Raw genomic sequence first — 27,393 nt, forward strand, 5'->3', positions numbered from 1 at the left:
AGGAGGAGACTCACTGCCTCTGTGTGTATATGTTCAAACATATAAACAGAGTGAAGTTGACTCCAGTTTACACTAAACCTACCTTTTACTGCTCCATTCATGTAAAACAGCTTTGCAATAAGCACAACATACTTTACTACTATTCTGAGGCATGTTTTATTGTCACTGTGGGCTAACATCCTCAATGTAGGTAAGAATTGGGTCCTGCACTTCTGAAACAAGAGCTAAAGAGCGATGAAGATAAGAAAAACTTCTGAAGCAGTTAGTATGGATAAGAAAGATATGAAAGTTAGGGAGTGAAAAAATGTGTTCTGCTGTCCAGCTAACATTGTCAAGTCAGTTTTATATGACCAGTTAGTCCATCATACTGCTTACAATTTTAGAATCTAAGCCAGAATGTGATTTGTGTTTCAACTTAGACAGATATTAGGATTTCCTTAAAGTTCAATTTTGAGAAAAATACACAGGACAAAAGCCAATAAAACTGTCCAATTGTTTCAAGCCTGGAAAAGCTCCTCAGAGAATCCTAGGCATGATATCACTGCATCATTTACGATGAGCAATGTTCATCATAAAAAGGGTTTATTTTTCATTTATTTTTCATTAGGAACGTAGTCCTGTGTTATGTTTTGTCACTGCAATTCTCCTGATGTTTCCGGCTACATCTTCAAAGGGCCAAACACAATACACATGTTTTGGTTTGGGTTGAGAGCACAGGGAAATGTTCTCTTTGGCAGTGAGTTTTCATGATCAAATGGGAGACTTGCTTCTTTATTGGAGTTTAGAAGCAAAACTCCAGTGAACTGTCATTCTCATTTAGAATACACATAGAGCAGCCTTCCTGAGGACACCATGGTACAGTATATTGCAATTGAAACCCAGGCTTTCAAACCTTAAATATCTAGCATGGAAAAAGCTAGGTTCCAAATTTTTTGTGGCCAAAAAGTATTATGGTTTATTCTTGCATGTTATTTGTCAAGCCAAGCACACACTAAAGCTCAAGAAAAAAAAATGCCCCAAATAATCTAGTAGCTTATTAATAATATTTATCTTTTGGTAAAACTTACCATTTGAAGCCTAACTTGAACCCTCATGGAATTAAGAGATATGGCCTCATGTGTTGAGTTTTGAAATGAAATGTTCTGTTCATTGACTAAGGCATGCTCAAATAAAAGCTAATTAGAATTGTTGCCCAGTACCATGCAGTTGTCATGTTATAATATCTTATTTTACCCTGGGTATGCACTAAAAATAAATATAGTATAAATAATATAAATGTACTTATAGTGTGAATATATACAGTGTACTTATAGTGTGAAAAATATGTATAGATATAAATAGAATTATAGAACCATATAATCATTAAGGTTGGTAAAGACCCTTAAGCTCATTGATTCCAACCATTCACCTAACACTGCAAAGTCCACCACTAAACCACGTCCCGAAGTGCCACATCTATATGTCCTTCAAATACCTACAGGGATGGTGATCAACCACTTCCCTGGGAAGCCTGGTCCAACACTTGACAACCCTTTCCGTGAAGAAATTTTTCTTAATATCCAGTTGACACCCACCCCCGCCCCCCCGGCCCGGCCCTGGTGCAACTTGAAGCTTTTCCTCTCATCTTGTCACTTGTTACCTGGGAGAAAAGACCAACACCCACCTCACTACAATCTCCTTTCAGGTAGTTGTAGAGAGCGATAAGGTCTCCCCTCAGCCTCCTCTTCTCCAGGCTAAACAATCCCTGTTCCCTCAGCCACTTCTCATGGGACTTATTCTCTAGAGCCTTCAGCATCTTTGTTGCCCTTCTCTGGACAAACTCAAGCACCTCAATGTCTTTCTTGTAGTGAGAGGCTCAAAACTGAAAACAGTATTCAAGGTGAGATAAATATATCGCATAAATACGTAACCATAGAATTTTAGAGAACACCTATTGAGATAATCTAGTCCAAACTCCTGCTCAGGAACAGTGTACATACACAGTGTAAACATATAAATACTAATGAAACCATTGTGTCTAAACAAAAGGCCATACTGTGTAAAAAACAACACATTTTAGAGGTTTTTTGCCTTTGAGCTATAGCTGAGTAGAGCCTGGATTAATGATTGTGAGCTAATAGTTGCCACCCTTCACATCCCCATCCAGCACATTCTGTAGCTCCAGTGTCATGGAGACGTACGTATTCATTCAAAATATGTTCCTTCCATCTGATTTTAACATTTTGGTGCTATAAAGCTTTTCTTCCTTCCTAGGTGCTGATATTAACACTCAAGCCAGTGATAATGCCTCTGCTCTTTATGAAGCCTGTAAAAATGGACATGTGCGTGTTGTGGAGTTTCTTCTGTCCCAAGGAGCAGATGCTAACAAAGCCAATAAAGATGGCCTGTTACCTCTTCACATAGCAGCCAAAAAAGGGATTTGCGAGTAAGTTTTATTTCATTTCATAGTTTCATCTTTTGAGAAAGAATCAAAAGTCCTTATGAAAAGGAGAATGTAATGTCCCAGATCTAATTCTGAGCATTGTAAGCAAGGAAGCTGCCATTTGAGAAGTGGACTTTCCGCTTGCAGAGCTCAAGTTGGAAATTATAAACTGAAGAGTGTGTTGGCAGGTTGAGATGGAATGGGATGGGGCGAGCAGGAATGTGGGGTGCAAGATTCCTTTAGCTTTGCCAAGATATCACCTATTACAGCTAAATAACCTCATGTATCTTGGAAGCAGATTAAACTGAACTCCACAAAATGTGCTTGAGATGGAATAAAAAAGCATCTGGTGAGGGTGAGGGTTGGGGTTAGTCCTCAATAGCTATTGCAGCATAGTTTGCTATCAGTTTCCTACATGAGCCCATTGTGATTCTTCTGCACAGGCAGAACATGCTGCATTCATCTCTGGTGTGTTCCAGTTTTATTAACAATAATTCAGATGCTGACAGCGGGAAGTGGTTAAGTGACTCTCTAGGGCATTAGTGAGATTGTTGCTAGAATACGGTGTCCAGTTCTGGTATCCTCCCTTTCACAAACCTTTCAGGAAATTGGAAAGGCTTCAGAAAAGAAGAATTACTCACGTCTGGAAAATATACTTTATTAGTGAGTGATTAAATGACTCTTAAATGTAACAGACAAATGCATAAAAAAGATCCAGTGGTTTGCTTCTGAAATTAAATGGTTTTGGGATAGAGTTGAACATATTCTTTAAACAGTGAGAAAAGTAACTACTGGAAAATATAACCAGGAATTGGGTAGATTTACTAGTCCTCTGAGGTAGAAGTGTTTACAGGAGGGGGAGAAACTCTACAGCCTATGATAAAGGATACCAATTTAGAAGATGCTGTCTAGAAATAGGATTGTTGCAGGGTCATGTAAATAGTGTTCATCTAGTGTGGGGGGTTGACCCTGGCTGAATGCCAGGTGCCCACCAAAGCTGCTCTATAATTCCTCCTCCTCCGGAGAGAAAATATAACAGAAGGCTCATGGGTAGAGATAAGGACAGGGAGAGGTCGTTCACTAATTGCCATTGCAGGCAAAACAGACTCAACTTGGGGAAATTACTTTAATTTATTACCAATCAAATCAGAGCAGGATAATAAGAAATAAAACCAAATCTTAAAAACACCCTCCCCTCACCCCTTCCTTCTTCCCAGGTTTAACCTCACTCCTGATTTCTCTACCTCCTCCCCAACAGCAGCACAAGGGGACAGGAAATGGGGATTGCGGTCAGTTGATCAAACATTGTCTCTGCTGCTTCTTCCTCTTCAGGGAGAGGACTCCTCACGCTCTTCCCCTGCTCCAGCGTGGGGTACTCCACAAACTTCTCCAGCTTGAGTCCTTCCCATGGGCTGCAGTTCTTCATGAACTGCTCCAGCATGGGTCCCTTCCACAGGGCGCAGTCCTTCAGGAACAGACTGCTCCAGTCTGGGTCCCCCACAGGATCACAGGTCTTGCCAGGACCCTGCTTGAGCATGGGCTTCCTATGGGACTACAGCCTCCTTCAGGCATCCGCCTGCCCCGGCACGGGGTCCTCCATGTGCTGGAGGTGGATCTCTGCTCCTCCGTGGGCCTCCATGTGCTGGAGGGGGACAGCCTGCTCCACCATGGGCTGCACCACCAGCTGCAGGGGAATCTCAGCCAGCAGCAGCATTACTCCTCCCCCTTCTTCTTCACTGACCTTGGCATCTGCAAGGTTGTTGCTTTCACATATTCTCACTCCTCTCTATGGCTGCAATTGCTGCTGTGCAGCAACTTTTCCCCCTTCTTAACCGTGTTATCCCAGAGGTGCTGCCACTGTCACTGATGGGCTCAGCCTTGGGCAGCAGCAAGTCCCTCTTGGAGCCAGTTGGCATTGGCTCTGTTGGACATTGGGGAAGCTTCTGGCAGCTTCTCACTGAAGCCACCCTAGTAGCCCTCCCACTACCAAAACTTTGCCACGCAAACCCAATACACCTAGCTCTTTCAAGACCTGGGACATTGCAGCATGCTTCTGAGCCTGAACTCCTTAGCATTTTACTTCCGATCCTAGGGCAAGTTTTAGCTCCTGCCTTTAACCCCTTGCCACTGAAAGGGTCAAGTGGCCCACAGCTATTTTTGCAAAACCCAGTCACATCTTGGTGACTAGTGGACTCTTCTGACTACCACAGTTTCTATCAAAATCCTTTCAGCAATAGTCAAGGAGAGAGTACATCCAGCTGCAAAGACTATTTCTAGACAGTAAAGCTATCTTTGCAGACAAATGCTAGAGCAGATTCTTAAATATTTCACAATATCTGAGGAATGAAAACTTTTGCCAGCACTACACCTTACCATAGCATCTTTTATCCTAGCATTTAGGTCTGCTTGGGAATGCCAATAAAGCTTCTCAAATCGCTTTGACAGACCTGAGAATATTAATTTTCTGCAGCTGGAGTAGGCTTGCTTCTTTGTGCAGCCTGTGTATTCTAGAGGGCAGCCCAGTGTGCATTTATGTAATGGATTTATACGCTTACAGCATGTACATGGATACCCCAAACAGACTAATGCAGGCATGATTCAAAATTTTCTCCGGGGTTTGAGTTACAAAGATATTTTCTTCAAAACAAAAACATTTTAGATGAGAAATGTGCCAGAGATAGAACCCAGCTCCAGTTGCTCACTTTCAAAAAAGTTCATCTGAAAGTACAGTGAGTTAATCCAAATCCAATTTGTATAGAGTCTGGACCAGCTCTCTGAATCTTTTCCTCCCCTCAACAGTTCCTGAGTCCATCTCCATGTTATGAAGGAAAGGGCCTGATGCAGATCTCGCACCTATTATTCCCAACACTCAGCAGCATAAATGGGACCAGAATTCAGCCCAAACTCTGAGTTCCTTCACTTGTAAAAGACTGAGCACAAATTTTTGTGCACAGCTGCTGCAAACTAAGTGCAAAAGAAAGAAAAAGATCTTCTCTTATAAATATTTATCTAAATGACAAAGCTTTAGCCCAATTGGCTGATCATTCTTAATTCCTTTGGTATTCAGTAAAACAACACCCTTCACGGTGACCTCTCTTTGTATTCCCGCAGATTTAATATGTAATTCTGCAGGAATTTCATGCTTCAACTTTTTGCCAGAGCACAAAGGCTCCCTACCATCAAAAGGCCAAGAATATGGTCCCAAGGCTCAACTGTCAACTCTTGTTGCTTGTTTATGTTAAATGACACCTTGTCAATACTGACTTGAAATTCATAAGGGTCATCTGATCAGCTGTAGGACAATTCCAAGCAGTCATTTAACTCCTTCCCCCTTGGAACTGAGATGCCGAGAAGAGAAGACTTTGTGAAGTGTGGGCAGATTTATTAAGTAAATGCAAGTCAAGAAATTCTCAGCACACTCATACTAAGGATGGTCTGCCTCTCCTCCATATAATTTCTAACAAGTAGAAATCAGAGAAGCATGTGTCAGGGATAAGGAGAAACTCAGCACAATTTCAAAACTGTACATGAAGCTCAGCCCTGTGGCAGACATGCAATGTGGTCTGGCTTGTCTGGCCTTGGGTGCCTTCACTCGAGCTGCTTTTCTTCCTATAGACAGACAAGAAAGACTGCAGTGGTGGAGGCACCACATTGCTGAACCAACCCACTTTGGAGGATGAGGAAGAGAGACAGGTTCAAGCTTCAACTAAACTCTGGTACAAATTTGATGCTTCCTGCTTTTCCTCCCCAGCTAAACCTAGAGTACAGAAAGTGTAGTGAGGTCTAGGACATTGTAGCATTTGGATGCAGAGCCTCAGTGTGGCACCCCTGCAGTGAAGTTCAGGTCCCCCTTGCAGACAGAAATGATGCAGTGCCTCTTTAACTCAAATGTGAAGAGCTGGCTGAAGCACATATGCTGGAGGGAAAGAACAAAACAGACCCTTAAATCTTCAAAACAGTTGATCATGGGATGACTAATGCTGGCACTTGGCATGGTGTCCTTGCAGTGCTCTGTGCCCTTTTTGTTATTATGGCTCTTACAGAACATTTGCTAATGGTGGGAAGCTGCCAGCTCACCAGCGCCCAAACCTCCTGCTTTCTGGTGAGTGTCACAGCACTGGAAGATTAGTGAGGCTGCTTGGAGGGAAAAAAAACCCCATGCTTAATTTCCAAAGATTTTACATAATTTAAAAAGCTTTTTTTTTTTGTTAAAAAATAAGACACAGAAGTAACTTGGAGACATCAACAGTCCCTCATGTAAATAGGAACATAATCCTGTAAAGTGTTATGCATCTGCAACTCTTATTTCAGCTCCTGAGAGTGTTGGAGGCTCAGTTTTTCACAGGATCACTCAGTGCATCACAGACAAATGTTTTCCTGAGATCAGCGCTTATATTTGGCTTAGTTCATTATGAAAATATATGTTTGAGGGCACTGTGTTGGGACCAACCGTTGCAGTCAAGCTGAAGATATGCAGCATTTTAAAGGAGGACTCACTACATGACAGGAAACTGAGCTTTGCAAGTTTGTGTGTTAGAAAAGCTGTTGACTGCTAGATAGAGGATTCTGCATGGGTGAGAAGGTGTGCTTAGCTTGCTGGATCCCACAAGTTCCTTTTTTAGATATCTCTCTCTCCACAGGCATTATACAGGGAGCATAGGCATCTCCTGAGACAGTAGGCAGACTCAGGTTGGATGGTGCCTAGTCTCTTTCTGGAAGTAGCTTAAGGTGACTTATCCGTATTTACAGAATAAACCTAGTGCCTTGGCTAAACCATCTGACTTCATGAGCAGGAAATGAGAGTTTAACCCATGGGGCTGGTCATGCAGCTCCAATGACATCTATGGAGACATAAAAAAGACCACAGATTTATGACTATGGGGCTCCTGTACATCATATATTTAAACTTCACATTACATAATGAAAACAGCTTGATTTATGTTACTGCATTTAATGCCACATCACACTTGCCAATAGCAATCCCTAATTACTCCAGTTTAGGACTTGGCTGTACATTTTTTCTCTCTGGGCTAAAGCGTGGACACCAGCCTGGAAAATATTTTTGTTTCTTTTCCTCCCCTTTCCTAATTGTCTTTTTGATTCCCCATGATCTGGGATGGATGTTGGTAGCCCTATGGATTTGCCACAGCCAAAAGCCAGACAGTGAGGGCCTTCAGGACGGGGATCAATCCAGGGTAATAGCTGAATTGTAAAATCTGGTGGGGAGGCTTGGAAACCAAATGTGTGGTTTATCCTAGCTCAGTCCAGCAGAGGAAGGTTTGGCTTCACCTCCTTTCTGTTCTCAAGCCTCTTGCTGTGGCTGTGATCCATGAGGCTTACCAACACCTTGTGTTAGTGCCCTTCTCTGCTGAGCAATAAAGCAATACAGTTGTTCCTGTGCCCAGCTTAGCAGGCTCTCTCTTATGGTTACAACCATATATCTACTATTTGCTGTTTGGTTGTAGATCCCCTAGATCCCCCAGAGCTCATTGCTGTTCATTGACTCTCTACCTGGCAGGATTGTCTCCATGCTGATCCCTGTGACAAGCCGCACTCGTGTCAAGCGTAGTGGCATCAGCCCCCTGCACCTAGCGGCCGAACGCAACAATGATGACATCTTGGAAGAGCTGATTGATGCTGGCTACGAAGTCAACACTGCCCTCTCCAATGAACGGTCCTGCCTTTATGAGGACAGACGAACCACCCCTCTCTATTTTGCTGTTTTTAACAACAACATCTATGCCACAGAGCTCCTGCTGCAAGCTGGAGCCAACCCCAATGTTGACCTCATCAACCCATTACTCATCTCCATCCGCCATGGCTGCCTGAAGACCATGAAACTTCTCCTTGACCATGGAGCAAACATTGATGCCTATATATCAAGCCATCCCACCACATTTCCGGCTACCATCATGTTTTCAATGAAGTACCTATCCGTGCTAAAGTATCTCCTGGATCTGGGCTGCAATGCAGGTCCCTGTTTTGATTGTCAGTATGGAAACGGCCCACATCCTGCATTAAATTACAGACGCGACAGACTTAATGATCCTCAGCTGTCCAAGGAGCCAACCGTAGTACAGGTAAGCAGTGCCTAGTCTATCTACATGTCACAGTTTAACCCCAGCTGGCGACTAAGCACTACACAGCTGCTCACTCACTCTCCCCTTGGTGTGATGGGAGAGAGAATCGGAAGAGTGAAAGTGTGAAAACTCATGTGTTGAGATAAAGACAGTCAAACAGGTAAAGCAAAAGCCACACATGAAAGCAAAGCAAAATGAGGAATTCATTCACTATTTCCCATCGGCAGGCAGGTGTTCAACCATCTCAAGGAAAGCAGGGCTCCATCACGTGTAACGGTTAACTGGGAAGACAAACACCATCAGTCTGAACGTCCCTCCCTTCCTTCTTCTCTCAGCTGTATATGCTGAGCATGATGTCATATGGTATGGAATATCCCTTTGGTCAGTTGGGGTCAGCTGTCCCAGCTGTGTCCTATTCTAACTTCTCGTTAACCCCCCAGCCTGCTTGCTGGTGGGGTCGTGTAAGAAGCAGAAAAAGCCTTGACTGTGTGTAAACACCGCTCAGGGATGATGACAACATCTCTGTATTGTCAACACTGATTTCAGCACAAATCAAAAACATAGCCCCATACTAGCTACTGTGAAGAAAATTAACTCTACCCCAGCCAAAACCAGCACACTACAGTACTTCTGAGGATGTCTCCGACCAATGTATCTTGACAACTTTAATGTCTTTTCTTCCCCAGCTTTCCTATGAGAGAAGATGCCTTTATTCCTACTTTATTTTCAGAAAAAAAAAGGCTCAGTAAAAGTCTGTGAATGTTCTACGTCCATGTTCAATGACAGCAGGATGGTAGGCAACAGCCGCTGTGGCCCTAGCTTGAATTTGCAGTGAATTATAGCCATCCTGACAGCCTTGCTGTCAGATCTACAATATTCTTTTTCTCTGGACCTGAGGTGCCAGGAGGGAAGCATGTTTTCTTGACAGGCAGTGTCATATGGGCTGTAGCATATGGGCAGTAGAAACCTGCTTGTTTTATTTTCCCTGTAAGATTTGTTTTGTCTGATATGGAATTTAAGCTCCTGGTTAAATTAAAATTGCTAGTGCTTCACTTTATGAGGGCAAACTAGTGAATGTAAACAGTTGCGATTTCTGAGGCTACTGATAAGCAGCCCTGAAGAGGGAGCATAAAACACTACATTAGCTATATGACTGTGCATTATAGTTGAAGTTTTCAAAAGAGATTAGGAGATTTAGATTGGTGATTTCATATTTTCAAAGCCGCTTACAGATTTCAGATATCCACATTTCACACACGTATCTTTGCAGTCCTTTCCAAAGCGCAGCTGGGCTCCGCTTCCATTGGGTCAGAATAAGACTCTCAATTCCTTAACAGGCTTCGCATAATCTCAAATTACACATTTTTTTTTTCTGATCTCTGTATGTTGACTCCTTCCAATATGTCTCAAACAAAATCTGACCCTACAATCAAAATTTGCTACCCTTCAACATGCAACACAACAAAGAAATCTCAACACAGCACTCTTTCTATTTTGCAAAGAATCAGGGAAGAAATAAATCAGCTTCTATCTAGTTTAAGTGTAGCTTTGAGAGATTCAGAAGAAAGTGTCATTTAGCCCAAAGAAATGATCACCAATAAATGCTCCTTCATGGTGCAAAGAATAAAGGAAAACATTAACAGATGCTAATCAGTCTTGACATTTTTATCAGTCTTCTCTTCTACAAGACTTTACTTTCCAGTAATATGCCTGGGAAACAAACAAACAAAAAATAAATCTTAGAAAGAGGATTGTAAAAGTCCATTAAAGTAACCTCTTATCCAAAACAGAGCTGACTTCTCCTCGAGAGTGTTACCACAGCAAAATTGCACCGCGATACCACATTTTTGTCAAAGAAAAATTAATAAAATGTATAATCTGTAGTTCTTGAACCATGATATGGTAGCATGTAGAGTGAACAGAGGGCTGGAATTCCAAGACAAGGAGAGAGAGTTTGTCTGTAGCCCACTATGGTTTCCTAATCACTCAAAACCAGTTTCGTTTTTACTTATTTAAGCACATTATTTCCCTCTGGATCTCACCTAAAACTACTTTTAGTGCCTAACAAAATACTAGGTCACTCATAAACAGAGGCATCACCTCAAAGGTCAGACTACATGAAGCAGAGGTAGCAAAAGCTGTATAAAATTATATCTGTGCCTAGAGAGAGATTGGTGAGGGACAAATGCATACAGAGAAAAAGCAATCCCTTCCCTCCAATATTATTTTAAATTTGCTTCTTGCTGCTAGGAATTTGGATAATAAAGGTAAGGCTTGTGTGGTGTAGCTTCATGATATAATTGTGATATGGTTTGTGTTCTGAAACACAGAGGGTCTTACAAAACTATAGCCTTCTCCACACAAAAGATGTGCGTTTTTTATTTCCTTGTGTAAGATATGTAAGGATAATAAATCGGAATGATTAGTCTTTAAACACTGAAGACTATGAGCTCCTGGGAGTGGATTTGAAAAATGCATAACTGTGAATCATTACTGTTGCTACTAAGTTAATGTGCCCTGGAGAAAGTGAAAGCAGAAAAACAGTTGCTGCCTCGCTCCACATTTCCAGAATTGCGGTGTTAAACCCTGACTGTGGGGGTGAAGTGCCCTGCTGCCACAAGAGGGAATTTGGGGGCCCACTGAGGCTGCAGGCCCAGAGCCGCTTGGTCCCTGCAGCAACCCCATCGCCTGCAGTTGCAGGTTTGCATCATTTTGCTTCGTTTTTGCTACAACATGCTTTGCAATATTTTTATTCCTGAAAACATATTTGTAGACTCAGGTTGTGAATAGGGAAGAGAGAAAAAGGCAGGCAAGGTCTCTGGCAGAGACAAGAATATGAAAGCAGTAAGATCCAGTATTTCACTGCCCTACATGTGTCCTCCTGGCAAAGTGGAGTTACTGCTTGGAGGTGGTAGAGCAGATCCTCAGTTTGCACCTCCTATGAGTAACTGTATGGCAGTGGCATATGCACTGGAGAATGACAGCCGGTTATAGTAAACCAAACTTCCTATAAGCGATCCAGGTAAGAAACTGTGGGTTGTCCGCTGGGATCCTCCTGACATTGCTGATTCTAATTCTCCTGGGAAACACTATATGGTGATACTCAGTGAAAAAAAAAAAGTCAGAAGAGTAGTAAACACCTCTGTGAATGCTCTCACCTTGAATAAAATGGCCTTATAATTTTCTGCAGCTTTATTCTTTCCTAGGTGAGCTACTATAATTTTATTTCTGAATAAGAGTATCCACACAAGAGTTTAAAGCATTTTGAGTTAGGGCTCATGCATGTATAATCAAATCTGATCTAGTTACAGGAGCTTAAACAGAAAAAGATCTAAGCCGGTGCATTTTCTTTCCTGTTTGGGGTGGGCTTGGAGGGTGCTCGCCATCCCAGTGACTAAGCTGATGGATGGTGCTTAAGTCACCATAATTCAATTGAGTTTGGCCATGTGCCTTAGTTCTTACCCACACAGCATGATCTAACTCATGTTAAACTTTCTGACAGCTCACATGCAGATAAGTCCACAGATCTCTTCATCATATGCAGCACCCTAACTGAGATAAATGAAGCTGTCTGGTATAATATACATATTTAGATTAAAGTGGGAAGAGACATCACTACTTTTTTTGAAATAAGACTGCTTAAAGTCAGGTCCTTAAGTCTGTTCTTCAGTAGCTCCATAAGCTGCCCTCCATGCAATGGCTCTGAGTACTCTGCAGCTTGCACTGGGGGCAACAGAAAATTTGCCTCATCTGGGACTGAGTAAGGAAGGTGCCTCTGTATTAGGCGCAGGATAGGTCTCCCATGAACGAATAAAACTGCCTGTGATTCACCTGTGCAGAGTTTTCCCCAGACTTGTTTCTGGTAAGGTGTTTCATCCCCAAAAGCTGCAGATACTAGGGGGCTGACAAGAAGCAGGAGGTGCTGCGCTCTGCCAAATCTCGCTCTTTCCCTAAGCCTCCTTTGTGTGCAGTCGCCCCACAGATCCCCTCCCAAGAAGGGAAAGGGGCCCAGCATGCTGGGTCACAGTGTCCTAGGCTGCATGGACCTTTCAGCAGCTTCCTCACTGGCCTGGGACAAAGCTCCTCTGCCCTCCCATTTCTGCGTAAGTAGGACCTTTGGACCCTGTAGACAATTCAGCATCCTTTCCATGCTCCAGAGCTAGGACTTCACCAGGGGTTTGTGTCCTCTTGAAGTTTTAAAGAGGGGATTATATTATTGTAAAAAAAAAAAAAAAAAAGGCTTTTGTTGAAGTTTTCTGAAGGGAAACTGGTAATTGCCCTCACAGCTGGTAGAAGAGTGGGACCACCAAAGCAATCGGAGCTGTTGCTATTTTTGCAGTTTCCAGAAGCGCATTCATGCCCCACTGACTGTGGTCAATTTGTTTTTCCTTGAAGTTTTGTGAAATGGTGTCTACTCCAGAGATGAGTCGCTGGGCTGGGCCGATCATCGATGTTCTCCTGGATTACGTGGGTAACGTGCAGCTCTGTTCCCGGCTCAAGGAGCATATTGACAGCTATGAGGACTGGGCTGTCATTAAAGAAAAAGCAGGTATGGTCACCCAGGAAAGAATCTGGCACAAATAATCCATTGGATTCAAAATCTCAGTCACCATCTCTTCTTAGTATTCATCCCTTAAACTTGATATGATTTCCCTACTGAGACTGAATTTCATTTCGAACCAGCTATGAGGCACTAGAAATTGCTGGGGTGTCACTGACCCTGTGATGTTAAATGCACACCAGCTGTGGATCTGACCCACTAGGAATGAGCATTTCCAGTGCAGGAAGGCCCATTTGGCTGTACCTGGGGTGCAGTCAGATCAGGGCAGGCGGCCAGCATGACCGCAGGCAGCCAGCATGACCACAGCAGCCCAGCAGGCACCAGTGGCCTTTAAAGCCTTTACTAGCATTCTGCTCTCCTAGATATCCTTTCCTTCAGAATTCAAGATCTCATAGACATTATTAGAATTAGTTTTTTGTCACCAAGATAAATTTGGTACATATTGCATTTATATTCAGTGGGAAGACTGACTACTGTGAAGCGGCTTGTTTCAGTCCTCCTAGAATGCCCATTGATAAGGCTGAGATGGGATACAGCAGCCCATCCTCCAGTGCCTCTTCTTTCCCTATGTTATGCCTCAGAATAGATGAGCTGCCACCAATGCCAGGTGCATCATCTCTCCATTACAGAAAAGCCTCCTTTTATTCATTCCTCCTCCTCCTATTTTCCTCTTGCCACTGACCTGGTCAAGCTGAGCTGTCCCTCTCAAGTTTAAACCTGTTCTACTCATGTTTCTGACCTGCCTGTCTTTCAGAGCCCCCACGACCTCTTTCTCATCTTTGCCGCATCAAAGTACGAAACCTGGTTGGAAGAAACCGCATTAAACTTCTTGACACCTTGCCTCTCCCAGACAGACTGATTCGATACTTGCAGCATGATTACACACAGTGACCCCAAGCACACTGGACATGCAGCGGCTTCCCAGCATGGTACCCAGCGTCATCAGCATGGTGAGGGCGCACATCATGCACAGTGGGGAGGAATTGCTGCTGGCTTGGTCAAGCGCCCTCAAATGACTAATCTAAGAGACATATGCTTCTGAAGCATGAGTGAGAAGAAAATGGAGGAGACAGAGAGAGAAACATAGGACTACTGTTAGATTTTCCAAGAGAAAACACATATTGACCTCAGAGCTTGGTCTGCAAAGAACAAGAAATGAAAGCCAACACTGAAAAATGAGTACTGCTGAAGCAAGTATCAGTGAGGAATTCAAAGGTATCCCGGGGTTGTGGTGGAGCTTAGCATCCTTGCTGTGATCACAATTTGGAAATTGTCAAGAGTCAACATATTTGGAAAAACAAGCACATTTCATTCACTGACTGAGACTTTGATTTTAGTTTCTATTCTACTGTTTGGATTTCTGCTAAGTGTGCTGGTTGCTAATTCTCTGATACTTTGGCACGACCTTGCTAACACTTTTACTTTAATTTTTTGGATCTTTCTTATTGAGTAGAGTACTTGATTACTGAACATTCAATTTTCAGAACTTTTTAATAGACTAAAACCCAGAAATGTTGATTCCTTTAAAAGTCAAGGAAAGGTTTATTTAAAGAGGATATAAGAATTGGGTTTACACATAGTGAATACAGTTCATTTTGTATTACATTTGCAATAAGAAGCAGGTGAAATTCTGCTTGAGAGTCTTTCCTAGACTGGAGATTTGAAAGCAACTCTATGCTCTTTTTTTTTTTTTTCTTTTTTGGTGTAAATTAGAAGTAGCTGCACTGTAAACAGTAGCTTAAATCTGTCATGAAGCTGATGTCAGAACAGAACAAAGCCCGAGAGGAGCAGGAACAGAAAGTGATGTGAAGGAGAGAGGCAAGGTACATAGGGAGAGGCAACACTGCTATACCAACTTTATCTGTTCCTCCCTTAGAAGATCTTGTCCCTACAAAACCCTTGAACCTCAGTAGCTATAACAATACCACCACTGGAAGAAAAGAGAGACTATTTCAAAATTATGAAAGTCAGACATTGAGATTTATGACAATAAATACCCAGAATTAGGATTCCAAATTGTTACTCAGGTGCCTAAGCAATGCCAACTTGCTTGCACCAGGTGTAGTTCCATTTAAGCCAACAGGACCACATTTGGTGTTAAATATTACTGAGGCAGAATAAAAGTTTTAGGATTTAGCCCTGAATTTCCTGACTTTGGAAGTCTGAAGTATCTATTAGCCCCCTTTGACATTGATGAAAGTTATTATCTCCGCTTCTTTGAAAATTAGGTCACCTATTTACAGCTCAGATCCACAATTGATTTATGGCAGCTTAACAAGTTACCATCTATCAGCTGAACCGCTATAATTGTCCGTGAAATTCTTTATTGAAGTTTTTAACAAGTCACATTCCCTCACAGCTGGGGAGGCCGAGGAGCCCATGAACGGTTCTCGGCAGTGACTACAGCTCAGTTGACAGGTGTGACTTGCTGAACCACTGATTTCATCAGTGCCTCATTCCTAACTAGGCACCTAAGTAAGGATGGAAGAGCCTAAATTTGGAACTATGTCTTTGCAGATCGTATGCTAGAAGTACACTCATCTTAGGTGACAAAGGAGTTGTGCACCATGGTTTGTTTGGATTCCCCACCAGAGACCTGATAGATCTAGTTTTGTTTGTTGGCCTGCATAACTTCCATGGACTCAGATAGAAACATAAGTAGGGAAAATGCATTGCACCAAGTTTTATTTGTGTGGAGTTTTGTACCTTAACACAGGACTAAAACTGTGTTGCACACATCCAAGTCTATCTGGGCACACAAGTTTAGATTCTGTGATGGTTTTGTGTGAAATATGTTCAGCACTTGTGAGACAGGATCTGAGCAGAAGGAGAATTGGTTACAGCTACGGGCACTCTGTCCATAGCTGTCCCCTTCCCAAATGCAAAAGAAGTTGAAAAACCAACAGAATTTCAATTCATGCTGTACAATGATCTTCTTGCAAAGCTTTGGAAAGTCAGGTGAGATTCCTCCACTGCTGAAATTTCATCCAGTGACTTCCATTACTACCAGTTTAGGATATACCTCCTTGTACCCTGCAGCGTGAACGGGGAGATGCTTCAGATTGCAAAAATACTAATTGGAGGGAAAGGGATGTGGAACAGAAAATCTTTAGACCAATTTTGCCAGTGAAGGCCCTGTATTGGTAAGCAATAGCTTGAGAGAGAGAAAATCACCCGTGGAGTTCATGCATCTCTTACTTTATGGGGCTGAGCTGTGAAGGCCTGGGTTTTACTCATATTGATATAAATCAGAAGAAAATTCCTTTAAATTAAATGAGTATAACAGAGCAGAGCTGTAGAGGGTGATGGATACAGACACAGCTTGGTGGAGATCATTTACTTAAGTGCTTGTTTGGTGTGCAATGACAGCCCTGGAGACCGCTGGCTGATAGAAGGTTTCACAATCACCAACTGCATGTGTAGCCACAAGGGTGGGATTTCATAAGCTATCCCAAACTGGGAATTTCCCCTGAGTCAACATTGTTACGTATACAAAAGTCTCGCAAGTTGCAGTTCATGTCCTTGGAGAAGTTGAAACTGAGTTTGAGTGGAGCAAATATGGAAAGTCCATTTCTTCTTTCAACCAAGAGACTTTCATCTCTACTGGGAGACCCATGTCCTGGATGCTCTCAACCATCTGTCCTGAGCAGGAGAGTCACTGAGCTGGACAGCACTAGTCTGATGGGAACGTACTGCAACTGTGGGAAGGACAAGGGTACACTGTGCACAGAAACTGAGGAGAGAAGAGTCTGTTAGAGGGGGAATCTGGTAATTACAATGCCATTAAGTCCTTTCTGCTTGGTACCTACAGCAAATCTTCACACACTCAGTTTACATTTATTTGCACTGAAATGGAGGCCACTGCCTCTCCACTCCAGTCATTGACACAATATTTTGTGCGCAATACTGAATCTGCACAAATTCAATGTGCATTTGACACATCTATCTAGAAGTTACTGTGAAAAATCAAATACCCCAAAACCCAAACAAGCAGGCTTTGTAAGCCGATCAGTAGTTCTAGTGCAAAGTAAAGCGGTTTGTTTTTATTGAGTATGATAGATAGACTCCTTCAGAGATGATGACTTTATGTAAAATGTTCTAGGAATGTTTCATGACCAGGTTACTGTACTTTTTTTTTTTTTTACTGCAATATGTGCAATTCACTTGATGTTCTTGTGCACTTTTCTGATTTTTTATTTCATTTTGTATGAAAGCTTTTTCATTTACCTCTCCCTTCCCATTATTTAGAAAAGCTATTGTGCTTTTAAGAGTTTAAATTTGCATTGTTTTAGCAAATAGCAGCTCTCAAATGTTATGTTTCTGTCTTTCAAACAAAGTGTGAATAAACAAGTAGATTCTGAAGGGCTATCAGCTGTCCTAAATAGCAACATTGAAAAGTCAAACACAAAAATATCCAGGAAAAGTCTGAATCAATCCAAGCTTGAACAATTAATAATTTTGATGTTAATCTCAGGGGTGAGAGAACAGTAAGTATTGCTAGAGAGGAGACAGAGTTGTTATTCTTTGCAAACCTTTTGGAAAGTCTCACACATCCCCATTCAGTGATTTTGAATATACTTAACAATTGTCTTCTGTTCATTTGTATTTTACTTCACTGCTGCTCCAGTTCAGAGCCCCAGCAAGGGCCACTGCCTGCCCTGCGCTGGGGAGGGAAGTTCCATGGCACAAGGGATTTTATGGATTTTTTAAAGTAACATCAGTTTAAATCTGAGGGTAAATGCATAAATATCTGTGTGTCAGAGGTCATTTGGAACAGTCTGGTTCATTCCTTTGTCATAACTTAAAAACATGCTATTCTACAGCATTAAAATAAGAAACATTTTAAAAGAAGAAAAATAAAACAAAGAGTTTAATATCCAAAAGGTAGAAACTTCATTTTAACTCTCTTCTTTCTCTGGATTTCTTCACAAATAAAATTTCTAGAGGCTATCCCCTTTGCCAAGTATTTTAATTGTGATAGAAATCCATATTCTGCTGCAATATGCAGCACTTTCAAACTTCCCTCCTGAACTCAAGCAGGACACTTGTCCACAGCAGTCACTGCAATACCTGTGGTTCATTCCACGACCTGCTCTGGTCACCCAGATAGAAATTCAGATCAATGCCAAGGAGGCTGCTCTGAACTGACAGCACTGAGACAGAGTTCAGCACTTGCCTTCATCTGGATTACAACAGTCACACAGAGAGATTGATGTGAGAAAGCATCCCTATTTCCATGTTAAAAATTCCTTGCCTACAAGCCTGCAAATTAGGAGCCATAGTTCTCCTCTCATTAACTTAGGTGGGGGTACTGCCTCTGGTTTCTGTTAGAGTCTCCTCATGGAGAGGGCCAGTCTCCTCATGGAGACAAAAAGGGAAAGACATCTAAGTATATTCATATATTCACTTCTGGATCAAGAGCTAACCTGATGTCTTTAACCCTTAGATCAGCTCTTTACCGCCTTGCACCTTGCATGTAGTTGCAGGTATGTGCTACCAAAGCTGTTTCCTGGTCTCTCTCCTATAGGAGTAGTCTATACAGGCTCGAAACATATATTAAGTGCTGACAGCAGGGAAAAAGCAATGACAGCCATCTCCATTTCTACTTTTGGCCTGCTGGACTAATATATTACAGCCACTGTTTCCATAAAAGTAAACATTGGTGGATATACTGTGAGGTTTGGGGAAAGAACGAGCTACTTTTAGCCCGAGAGTAGTTCATAACCTAATGAAAGATGCAAATATGTTCTATAACACCAAGCCCCATCAGAAGATCTAAAATGATATGCTACAATTGCTTAAGATGATAATTTTTTCATGACTGCAATGTTCTCAAAATAAGTGCTGCCTGTTTTTCCCCTTATGGAGATACCAAGAGTCACAGGGAGCTGTGCTAGCCAGAGACCAAGCCGACTGAGGCCATTTTTTGTTGAATCCTGGGAGAAGTTCCCATTAGATTCAGTGAGAGCAGGTTCAGGCCGTGGGATATCACAGACATCCATTCTCTGGCCTTCTTTCCCCACATAATACACTTCTCTTGACCTCAGCAATTTACTCCAGTGTAACTGAATAGATATATAAGCCTGCAATATTAAACCTTTCAGATCTCACGTTCTATGCCTTAGCACCACTTTCTCCATGGGTTTAAGAGAAATCTAACTTCAAAAAAAATCCCCTATTAACTTTGTAATGCATTTGTTAAAATTGTTGGAAAATTACTGGGCAAATCATTTGCAGCCAGGTCTTGTGATAGCATCTTACAATCAGGCAAAATAAAAGATGTCTGTGAGCCAGAAATCAAGGCAGGCTACTCTATATGCTTTTTTTTTTCTATCATATTTTATGGGTTTTTATTCAACAAATGCAATTTCTCACTTGTTCTGTTGATGCAGAGCAATTCCTGATGTATAAATTCATGATGCTTCCATTTGCACCAGCTTAACACTAGCTAATTTCCCAGCCCCAGAATTACTTTTTATTTACGTCACTCTGAACAAGCAGAGATTTCATCCCTCGTATCTGCCTACCAGCTGCAAATCAAACCTGTGTCTACCCATTGGGACAAAAATAAACAGACTGCATTTGCAGAATCACGAAAATAAAATTACCTCATTTCTTCCCTTATTATTTTCTTTTAATTCTCTCAGTATTTACATACAAGAAGAGCTTAAATCAATTCACAATTGTGTATTTTACATTAAAAACTGTCCTTCCAGTCTCTCGCACCGAAAAGGAAGTGACCTGAATATCTTGACTTCTCTGGAATTACTGTAAACTACAAAAACTCTTTGAATGGGTTTAATTCATTTCATTCTGCTGCTGCTGCCGCAGGGCAACCCTGGAAAGATGTTCCCACATGGAGGAGGTCTCCTAGGTGTTACAAGTGCGGCAATGAATGGCCCGCAGCCCCACTCACTGCGGCCTAGACAATGCCCATCGATGAAAGAGCCCTGGTTTGCCTCACGCTCCGTGCCACCGGCTTCGTAAGGCTTATTCCCAGTTTACACCCGTGTGCTGAGAGGACCGTGGAGCCCAAGCAGCTTCCCAACAGTTACGAATTCACTCCAGCCCACCCACGAGGAAGAGGGTGCGATCACTGGCTTCCTTCACCCCACCACTCCACGCTGCCAGCAGCTCATGCCTGGTGCCCGACCAGGCGTTTCAATTCACTTTCAGGAGATGTTGTGTTCAGTGTGACTCCAACACCCCCCCGGCTAAAGATAGCCAAAAACATTGAAGATCGGCGAGGGGACGGCGGGTTTGGTGGGGATGGGTTTCAAAACCACGGGCCTGTAGAGCTTCTGCCCTGTGCCGTCGGCCTCCTTGCAGAAGTGCGGCACCTCCGCCGGCAGCGCGGCCGCACTCTTCCTCCACAGCCCCAGCCCCGGGAAGGGCGACGGGGGCAGCGCACCCGGGGGCTGGTACACCCCTGGCCCAGGGCAGGGGTAGGGGCAACAGGTCCAGGCACCCACCCGGCCCGAGAGGACCCCAGCAGGGTCCTTCTCCCCAGCATGCAGGGCAGGCTCAGGGGAGCTCTCTGAGCCGGCAGCGTCCGGGCTCTGTTTGCTTTTCTTTCCCTCGTAGGGAGGAGGGTCTCTGGGGGCCAGAAGCCCCTCGGGGCTGGTGGGAAAGGCCCTGGCTGGCAGGCTCTGGGCTGGCCGTGGCTCTTCCCAGAAGGAGGCGGGGAGCTGTCGCTTCCTCATGGGCACCTGATCCGGCCTGGTGGCCTCGGGGTTCTGCTCCTGCAAAATCCGTTCACTCGTGGGGCTGTCCTCTGCCTTGGCTGTCTGCAGCACCTTCTCGGTGCCAGCCCCGCCATGGGGGCTGGGGTCAGGAGCCTCAGGCTGGGGGCCACGGCCCTGGTCCTCCGTCCCCCTGCGCCAGCCACACTCGGGGGGTTTGCTGGGGTGGCACCGCGGGATCCGCGAGTGCTTCTGAGAAAACCGCTTGAGCTGCTTCTGCAAGTATTTTCTGTGGTCAACCGATCGGCGACAAGGAGCTGATTTATCCAGAGCTGCTTTGATGTCACTGGAGGCCAGGTTGACAAAGTTCAGTAGAGTTTTTACCTCACTGTCCGATGCCATCTCACTGGATGTCCGGTGCAGAGTTTCCCATGAAAAGTTTATAATCCGCCTTCATACAAACCTTGGCGAACCTCCTTGGTGAACCTGCGAAACATGACGGGCAGACTTAAGAGCGGGAAGTCTTGGTTCAAATAGCACCAGGCAACTGGAGGGAGGGTGAGAAGACATTTGAAACTTCTCAGCCACACAAACAAGTTGTCAATCAGCTCACCTCCATGCCAGCAAACTCCCGGTGGAGTCACCGCACGCCTGCAGCCCACCGCCCCTCGTAGCTGCCCCGGCACACAGCAGCACGGGGACTGGCTCACGAATGCCAGCCAGCCCGGTGCCTAATCTTGTTAGATAGCGCTTAGGTGGAATGAAGCTGGGGCAGCCACTCCCGCCTCCCCGTAAGCGAGCGCGGACACTCACCCGGCGTGCGGCAGCTTTTCACAGCAGTGCTGGCGGCTGTGGCGTCGCTGCAGAGAAGAGCCCCTTCCTCACTAATCTCGTTAGGCAGGTTACACACCGCCAACCTCGGTGGAGGCAGCCGGGCCCCGCCAGTGTTTGGATGCAGTTTAGCAAGCACTTGAGCAAGCTGAATGAATATCGACTCCAGCGAGTTCGGGGCTCTCCCAGACCAATCAGAAGCCACTTTGCCAAATACAAAGCATCCCAATCAGGCATCAGCCTCCCCTCCTCGCATTCTTTGCCATCACAAATTGTCACCATGGGAACAGCCACAGAAAGACAGCTAATAAATACAATTATTTCCCTGCGATTTCTACCATTCTTCCTATCCTCTTCACCCCTGCCGAGGACTTTCTTTTTAAAAATTACACAATCTGAAGTGTAAACGCTGAGGATGAGTTAGGAAAGTTTAGACACCCTTTTCTCTGCCCTCCCTGAAGCTGTCTGGGGGCTGACACTAACCATGCTTCATTGGCACAGGACAATGTAATATGGGGCACCAGGCTAGCCTACTTTTAAGTGTTCCCCATCAGAGCTTTTTTTTTTTTTTTTAAGGGGAGGATGATGTCAGAAAAAGGTAGGAAAGGAACAAATCTCTAAAGAGATGTGCAGATATCCATGGAAAGGGAGCTTGAGCGCTCAAGAATCTTGTCTTTATGTTTGCCCCCTCAATTGAGTTACACAAAAGCTGAATTACCCATTCAAACTACCCAGACAAAAGGATGGAGTTGGATAGTACTCTTGCATCTGTAGTCAAACAGTTAGAGACTTAAATCGAGTCGTCATGATAGAGAAAGAGTTAGACAAAGCCCATAGAATTGCCATCAGCAAACATTTTCCTGTGTCATATTAGTGGGTCTCCATGACTCCCCCTGGCCTGGGGACAATAGCACAAGTTTGCACACTCGACTACTGTCACCCTGCCAACGCTGGCAAGGAGCAGAAACAGGACAATCCTTTAAGGGGAAAGCATGCCCGCTGCAGGGAAGGTAAGAAGAGAGGGAAGAAAAGGCGTGTGAAATGCTAATTGAGCTGCTTCCTTTACTGATCCAGAGTTATGTGAGCCCTCCGCCTTCTCACAAGCTTGTCCCTTAGGGATGGCAATAACTTAATAGCATGGTAAAATCGAGAGCTGGAGGAAGAGGAGGGCAGAAGGGCTGCCCTCGGTGTGCACCGGACACACCGACGACACAGAGCTGGCAGCAGCCTGTGTGCCAGCCCAGGACCCGCTGCCTCCCATGCCAGAGCAGCGCTGCTCCCGCTCTTCAGCCAGCAGCACCCTGGGATGGGAAGAGTGGAGAGGGGCACAGGACGTGTGCACCCACACAGGGAGATGCTGCCAGCTCTGGACCAAACACGTGCACGCCCTGGGGAACACAGACTGACGTCCAAGCTGTTTTGCAAGTAAAATCTACCTTACTGATGTGAGGCATCAAAGGCCTGAGCACTGAGGGTCAAAAGCAGCCACACTGTACAGTTATTTTACTGTATTTCTATTACTCCAATTTTCCTCAGAGGAGGACCAGATCCAGACTGTGCCATTATACAAAAATCTGGGCAGAGGCCTCAGGAATGACTCTTTAGTGTCCCTGTACTGGTGTGTACCCAGTGCTGCCATCCCTATTCACATCATTTCTCCCAGTCTGGCCTCAGCAACAGATGCTGGTGCCCAGGCTCAGGTGTTTCAGGTTTAGGGAGACCCTGGGGCCAGGGCATCCTGCAGCAGGATGCAAAGCCTTTGGCACCACAGTGGGCTGTAACACAGTGGCTGATTTGCCACCGCAGACGTGCCTCTCTCCTCCCAGTTTCTATTTCAGAAGCAGTTCATTCCCTAGGAGACCTGGGGCAGCTAGCCTTGCCTGCACCCTCTATCATCTGCCTCATGCCAGCATGCAAATCTCTGTGCAGTTTTCTCCTTTTCGATCATTTGGGAGGGGGGCAATTTCCAGTCACCTGCTTAGGCGTCTATTTCAGGATGCGCTAGCTGGGGCCTGGCCTCTCTGTGACCCGACACCGATCCTTCTGTGCAGCTGAGGCTATAGGGAGAGGTTTTGTCTAGGTCATTGAAAGTGACGCACACTGAGGGATCATAGCTCTGTTGCGGGGACAAATTGCCTCCTGTGCTTGAGCTTTTGAACCCAACCTGGACACCACGCTGCACAGTGCAGTCTCCCAGTAGAGCTAGTTGGTTGCCCAAGGGGGTGAGAGGTAGAGACAGAGAGAGATGGGACAGGTGCCTGGGAGCAAAGGATTGTTTCGGGATGTTAATGAGCTGTGTCCTCAGAGGCCCGGGAAACTCATGCCATGTATTATGAGACCCTATATCCAATCATAGGGGCTGAAGACCCCTGGGCTGTGCTCTGAGCCTGAGGGCTAGTGTGGCAGTTAGACTGAGGAGGGCGGATATGGCTTGCCTGCTTACTGGAGGATAAGGGAAACCCAGCACCCCACCAACACACCCATTGCAGAAGCCCTTTCCAAGCCCCCAGGCTCCAGCCACTCCGGCATCCCATTCCCCTGCAGCTGGGTAACGGTGGGGAGCCGGAGGGAAATGAACCAGCAATCAGGATTTAAAAACCAGAGCAACCCACCCTTCCAAGGTCAGACACAGGTTGAGCTGCACAGGGTTTTCTCTAAGAGGCCACCGGAGCCCTTTTGTTCCTCGCTGCTCTGGCCATGTTCATCCCAATGTACATGTGAAAGGAACAATTAACAATAGGGCACTCCTCTCCGAGGATCCAATGCACTTTGAAGTGTCCACCAACCAAAGGCTCAAGAATGATACATCATTTTCCACTGTGAACATGTCAAACTAGTACAGCAATTGAAAAAATGTCTCCACATGCCTTCCCAGCATGCAGACAGGGACCAGCTGGAGAGCCACTTCATATCCGACGTGTCACCCCCTGACAGCTGTCTTCTTGGGAATTTTTGGTATGTGAGGTTTTCTAACTTCTTTTTTTTTAAGTAAAGCACAAGAATAAATCCATTCACTTCAAAGTTGCAGCCAGGCCTCTCCTAAATATGCGGTATTTCCTTCAAGACTGAATAAAGGAGAGGGAAAAGAAGATTTTCTTACACAAAAATACCTGGGAAGTGTTTTTAAAGCATCATTCATTGCAAGTGATGCCAATGTTTAGCTACTTCTACACCAAAACCTCCCACAGCTTATTTTCAGGCAGAGGCAAAGGTATTCCAGCGTCAGGCTGGCCTGGACCGTGTGAGCAGAGCCACTAACCGCAACGCACGCCATTAACTGAGGCAGGGATCCCTCCGTCGCAGGTGCCCTGAGCTGTTCAAATAGCATGAGCGCCCAGATCACTGCTGTTATTTCAATGGTCTGTAAGGCAAACAGCAGCGCACTGAACAGCTGAGCAGTACAGAGATGATACAGAAGTCACTGTTTTGACACTAATTTACTCAAAATTCTTTTTCCTCCCCTAAAACAGAGCTTTTTCTCCATCCTTGCCTGAGCAGCAGGTGTTGTCACAGGGTTCACCTCGCTGTCAGGATGGTCTGGGCAGGCATGGACTAAAATCAGCTCTCAGTGGCTTCTTGCTCTCCCTGACTTGGGGGTATATGTTTGTCTGAGGTACACATCTGCATGGTAAGCAGTTATCCTCATATCTTCCCCATGGGTGTTAAAACTCGGTAATCTCCATTAATTTAAAAAAAAAAAAATACTTTTCAGATTTTTAGTTGAAAAATAAGGCTTCTTAACGATGGTCAAGATATTTTATTTAGAAAATGCCTAGAGGTTTTGCTTGTTTGTGTTTAGAAGAGGAGAGGAGAGAAGGGGAAAAAAACAAATTTCCATTGTTTTGTGGAAAATTTCAACTGTTTTTTCTCATTTCGTTCACAATCTTGTAACTCCTTGTTGAGCTTAATGAATATGCACTTTGAAGCAAAGGGAAAATAGGGCTCCAACTGTTTTGAAACATGATAAGAAAATAAGCTGGAAAATTCCCAGACAGGCCACCTGTGATTCATCCCTTTTCTTTATCCATTAAGAGCAGAAAAAAGCAAAGATATTTCAGTTGCATTATATCTTTCCACTCACCTGCTGTTTCCTAAGCCTCTGCTCTGCCTTCACACTTGGAAAAAGAGAGAAAGGGTTTTGAGGAGATCCAGGAGCGTGAGGGGAAGTGATGATTGTTCACGGTGAAACCAGAAGTATTGGCCTGGAGAGGAGAAGTATTGGGATGGAGGAAGACCACTAAAGCTCTTCCTCAGGATCAGGGATCCTGATTTTAGATTTCTTGTTAACAGTGACTCAAGTGGAGGGATGTTAACAATGCGCTGATGGCATAAATATAGAAGATGTTGTTTAACATACTGCAAGAACTGGGTAATGTTAGGAGTGAATGCAATGGGAGAGGAAAGAATTGTAGTAACTCTGAGCCATAGGCACTGATAGCAGGAATTTCTGCCACAAGGAAAGATGGCACTGCCTGGAAATGCGAAGGAAAAACAGGTCATAGGGTGAAAATTATTCCTCCTCCATCCAGTCCCATCAAAGGTGGGACACTGATGGTGTTTAGGTCACCAAACAGGTCATCCTCTGGGCTTAGAATCTGGCCCCAGCCTGGAACATGAACCTACCCATCCCAGCACCTGCAGGTTCATTTGAAAGAGAAAAAACCTCTATGTTACCTTCATAAATATTTCTGAGGATTAAATTCATCTGTGAGAAAATTGGTGTGGGCAAAGCTAGCAGCCTGCCTCCCAGTCCAAGGACCTGAAAGGTATCTGGGACAGGCAAATGATGACCATGGTTGCAGGTCTGTGGGCCCTGCCACCAGCCCATAAGGATGTCTGACAGTGTGTGCACAGGGGTGCAGCCAAAACCCGTGGCATCTGTTCCTGCACCCCAGCACGCAGGTGCTGCTGACAGCAGCATGGATGTCTTGCCCTGGCACTGACCCTGACGCAGCCTGGTCCTGCCCTGCAGCTGAGTTGTCTAAGCTCAGGGAAGGAAGAAGGAAGGAGAATACGGGATCTCTCCCCAGGCTCGTGCTGTCCAGTTATCCCCTTTGCTCTCCCTCCTCATCTCCTTGTTGAAGCCAGCACCTCTGCTCCCAGGAGAAGAGGAACCTGGCACTCCTGCCAGACAAAGCTTTGACTCTTGCCCCCACCTCTTTTTTTTTTTTTTTTTTTTCCCTCTTGACAATCTGCTTTGACCTGAGTGACATCCTCTCTTTGCTTTCAATCCCCGATTTTCTGCACTTGGGGACAGACTTTGAGCAGGCACTAAGTGTTGAGGCCGCACAGAGGCGGCGAGGGGGGGCCGCTGCTACCCCACGGCCTGCCATTCAGGCAGATGGTGGAGGGGGATGATATGAATAGCTCCTGTCAGTCTCATAGAGCGAACTTTACAATTGTGCTACGTGTTGGACTGCACGTGACTAATGCCATTCTTCTGCAGGCTGCAGGCAGGACACAGCTGTTTCTGTAAGGAAAATTTTCTTTTTCTGGGAAGAAAAAAACCACCCCTGGCAATATTGTATCCATGTATCCAATACTACACTCCATAATTAGGTGTGATCAAAGCCCATCCTGCCTTTCACTGCTTCTCTTTCTGGTAAATTAGATAATGTTTAAAAATGAGCTTGGCCTTGGTTTAGTTCTTCTGGAGGTTTAAATCCTGCCTCTCCACACAGCAGGTATGCACTGAGAAGCAGCAGCGGGGCCAAATACAGGTTTCTTTACGTAAATCTGGAGTAATTAAGTATTTCAAGATCAGTGATGAATTCAGGGCCAAACGCTACCGAGAGCTCCTGTCAATGAGAAATAATG

The 27,393-nt window shown here is 44.6% G+C and overlaps 2 protein-coding genes across 3 annotated transcripts in view; one reads left to right on the top strand and one right to left on the bottom strand.

Annotated features, from left to right (window-relative positions):
* ASB2 (ankyrin repeat and SOCS box containing 2) overlaps positions 1 to 19,687 on the top strand; it is a 29,652-nt gene extending 9,965 nt beyond the window's left edge. For both annotated transcript variants that reach the window (XM_086748983.1, XM_086748984.1), the window contains 4 exons: positions 2,254 to 2,425; positions 7,941 to 8,502; positions 12,898 to 13,051; positions 13,818 to 19,687. In XM_086748983.1, the coding sequence (XP_086605109.1) occupies positions 2,254 to 2,425; positions 7,941 to 8,502; positions 12,898 to 13,051; positions 13,818 to 13,954 (1,025 nt within the window). In that variant the 3' untranslated portion in view covers positions 13,955 to 19,687. The remainder of the gene's footprint in view (positions 1 to 2,253; positions 2,426 to 7,940; positions 8,503 to 12,897; positions 13,052 to 13,817) is intronic.
* A 326-nt stretch (positions 19,688 to 20,013) lies between these two features.
* On the bottom strand, positions 20,014 to 21,292 carry FAM181A (family with sequence similarity 181 member A). The gene has a single exon (XM_086749437.1). It carries the CDS (start codon positions 21,145 to 21,147, stop codon positions 20,278 to 20,280), a length of 870 nt encoding a protein of 289 aa, XP_086605563.1. The 5' UTR covers positions 21,148 to 21,292; the 3' UTR covers positions 20,014 to 20,277.
* Positions 21,293 to 27,393: the final 6,101 nt, after the last annotated feature.

This window comes from Chlamydotis macqueenii, chromosome 5, assembly GCF_036417535.1.
Source record: "Chlamydotis macqueenii isolate bChlMac1 chromosome 5, bChlMac1.mat, whole genome shotgun sequence".
NCBI classification, from domain to species: Eukaryota; Metazoa; Chordata; class Aves; order Otidiformes; family Otididae; genus Chlamydotis; species Chlamydotis macqueenii.

Coding starts and splice junctions, on each gene's coding strand:
- FAM181A (XM_086749437.1), bottom strand. CDS start 21,147: ATGGCATCGGACAGTGAGGTAAAAACTCTACTGAACTTTGTCAACCTG.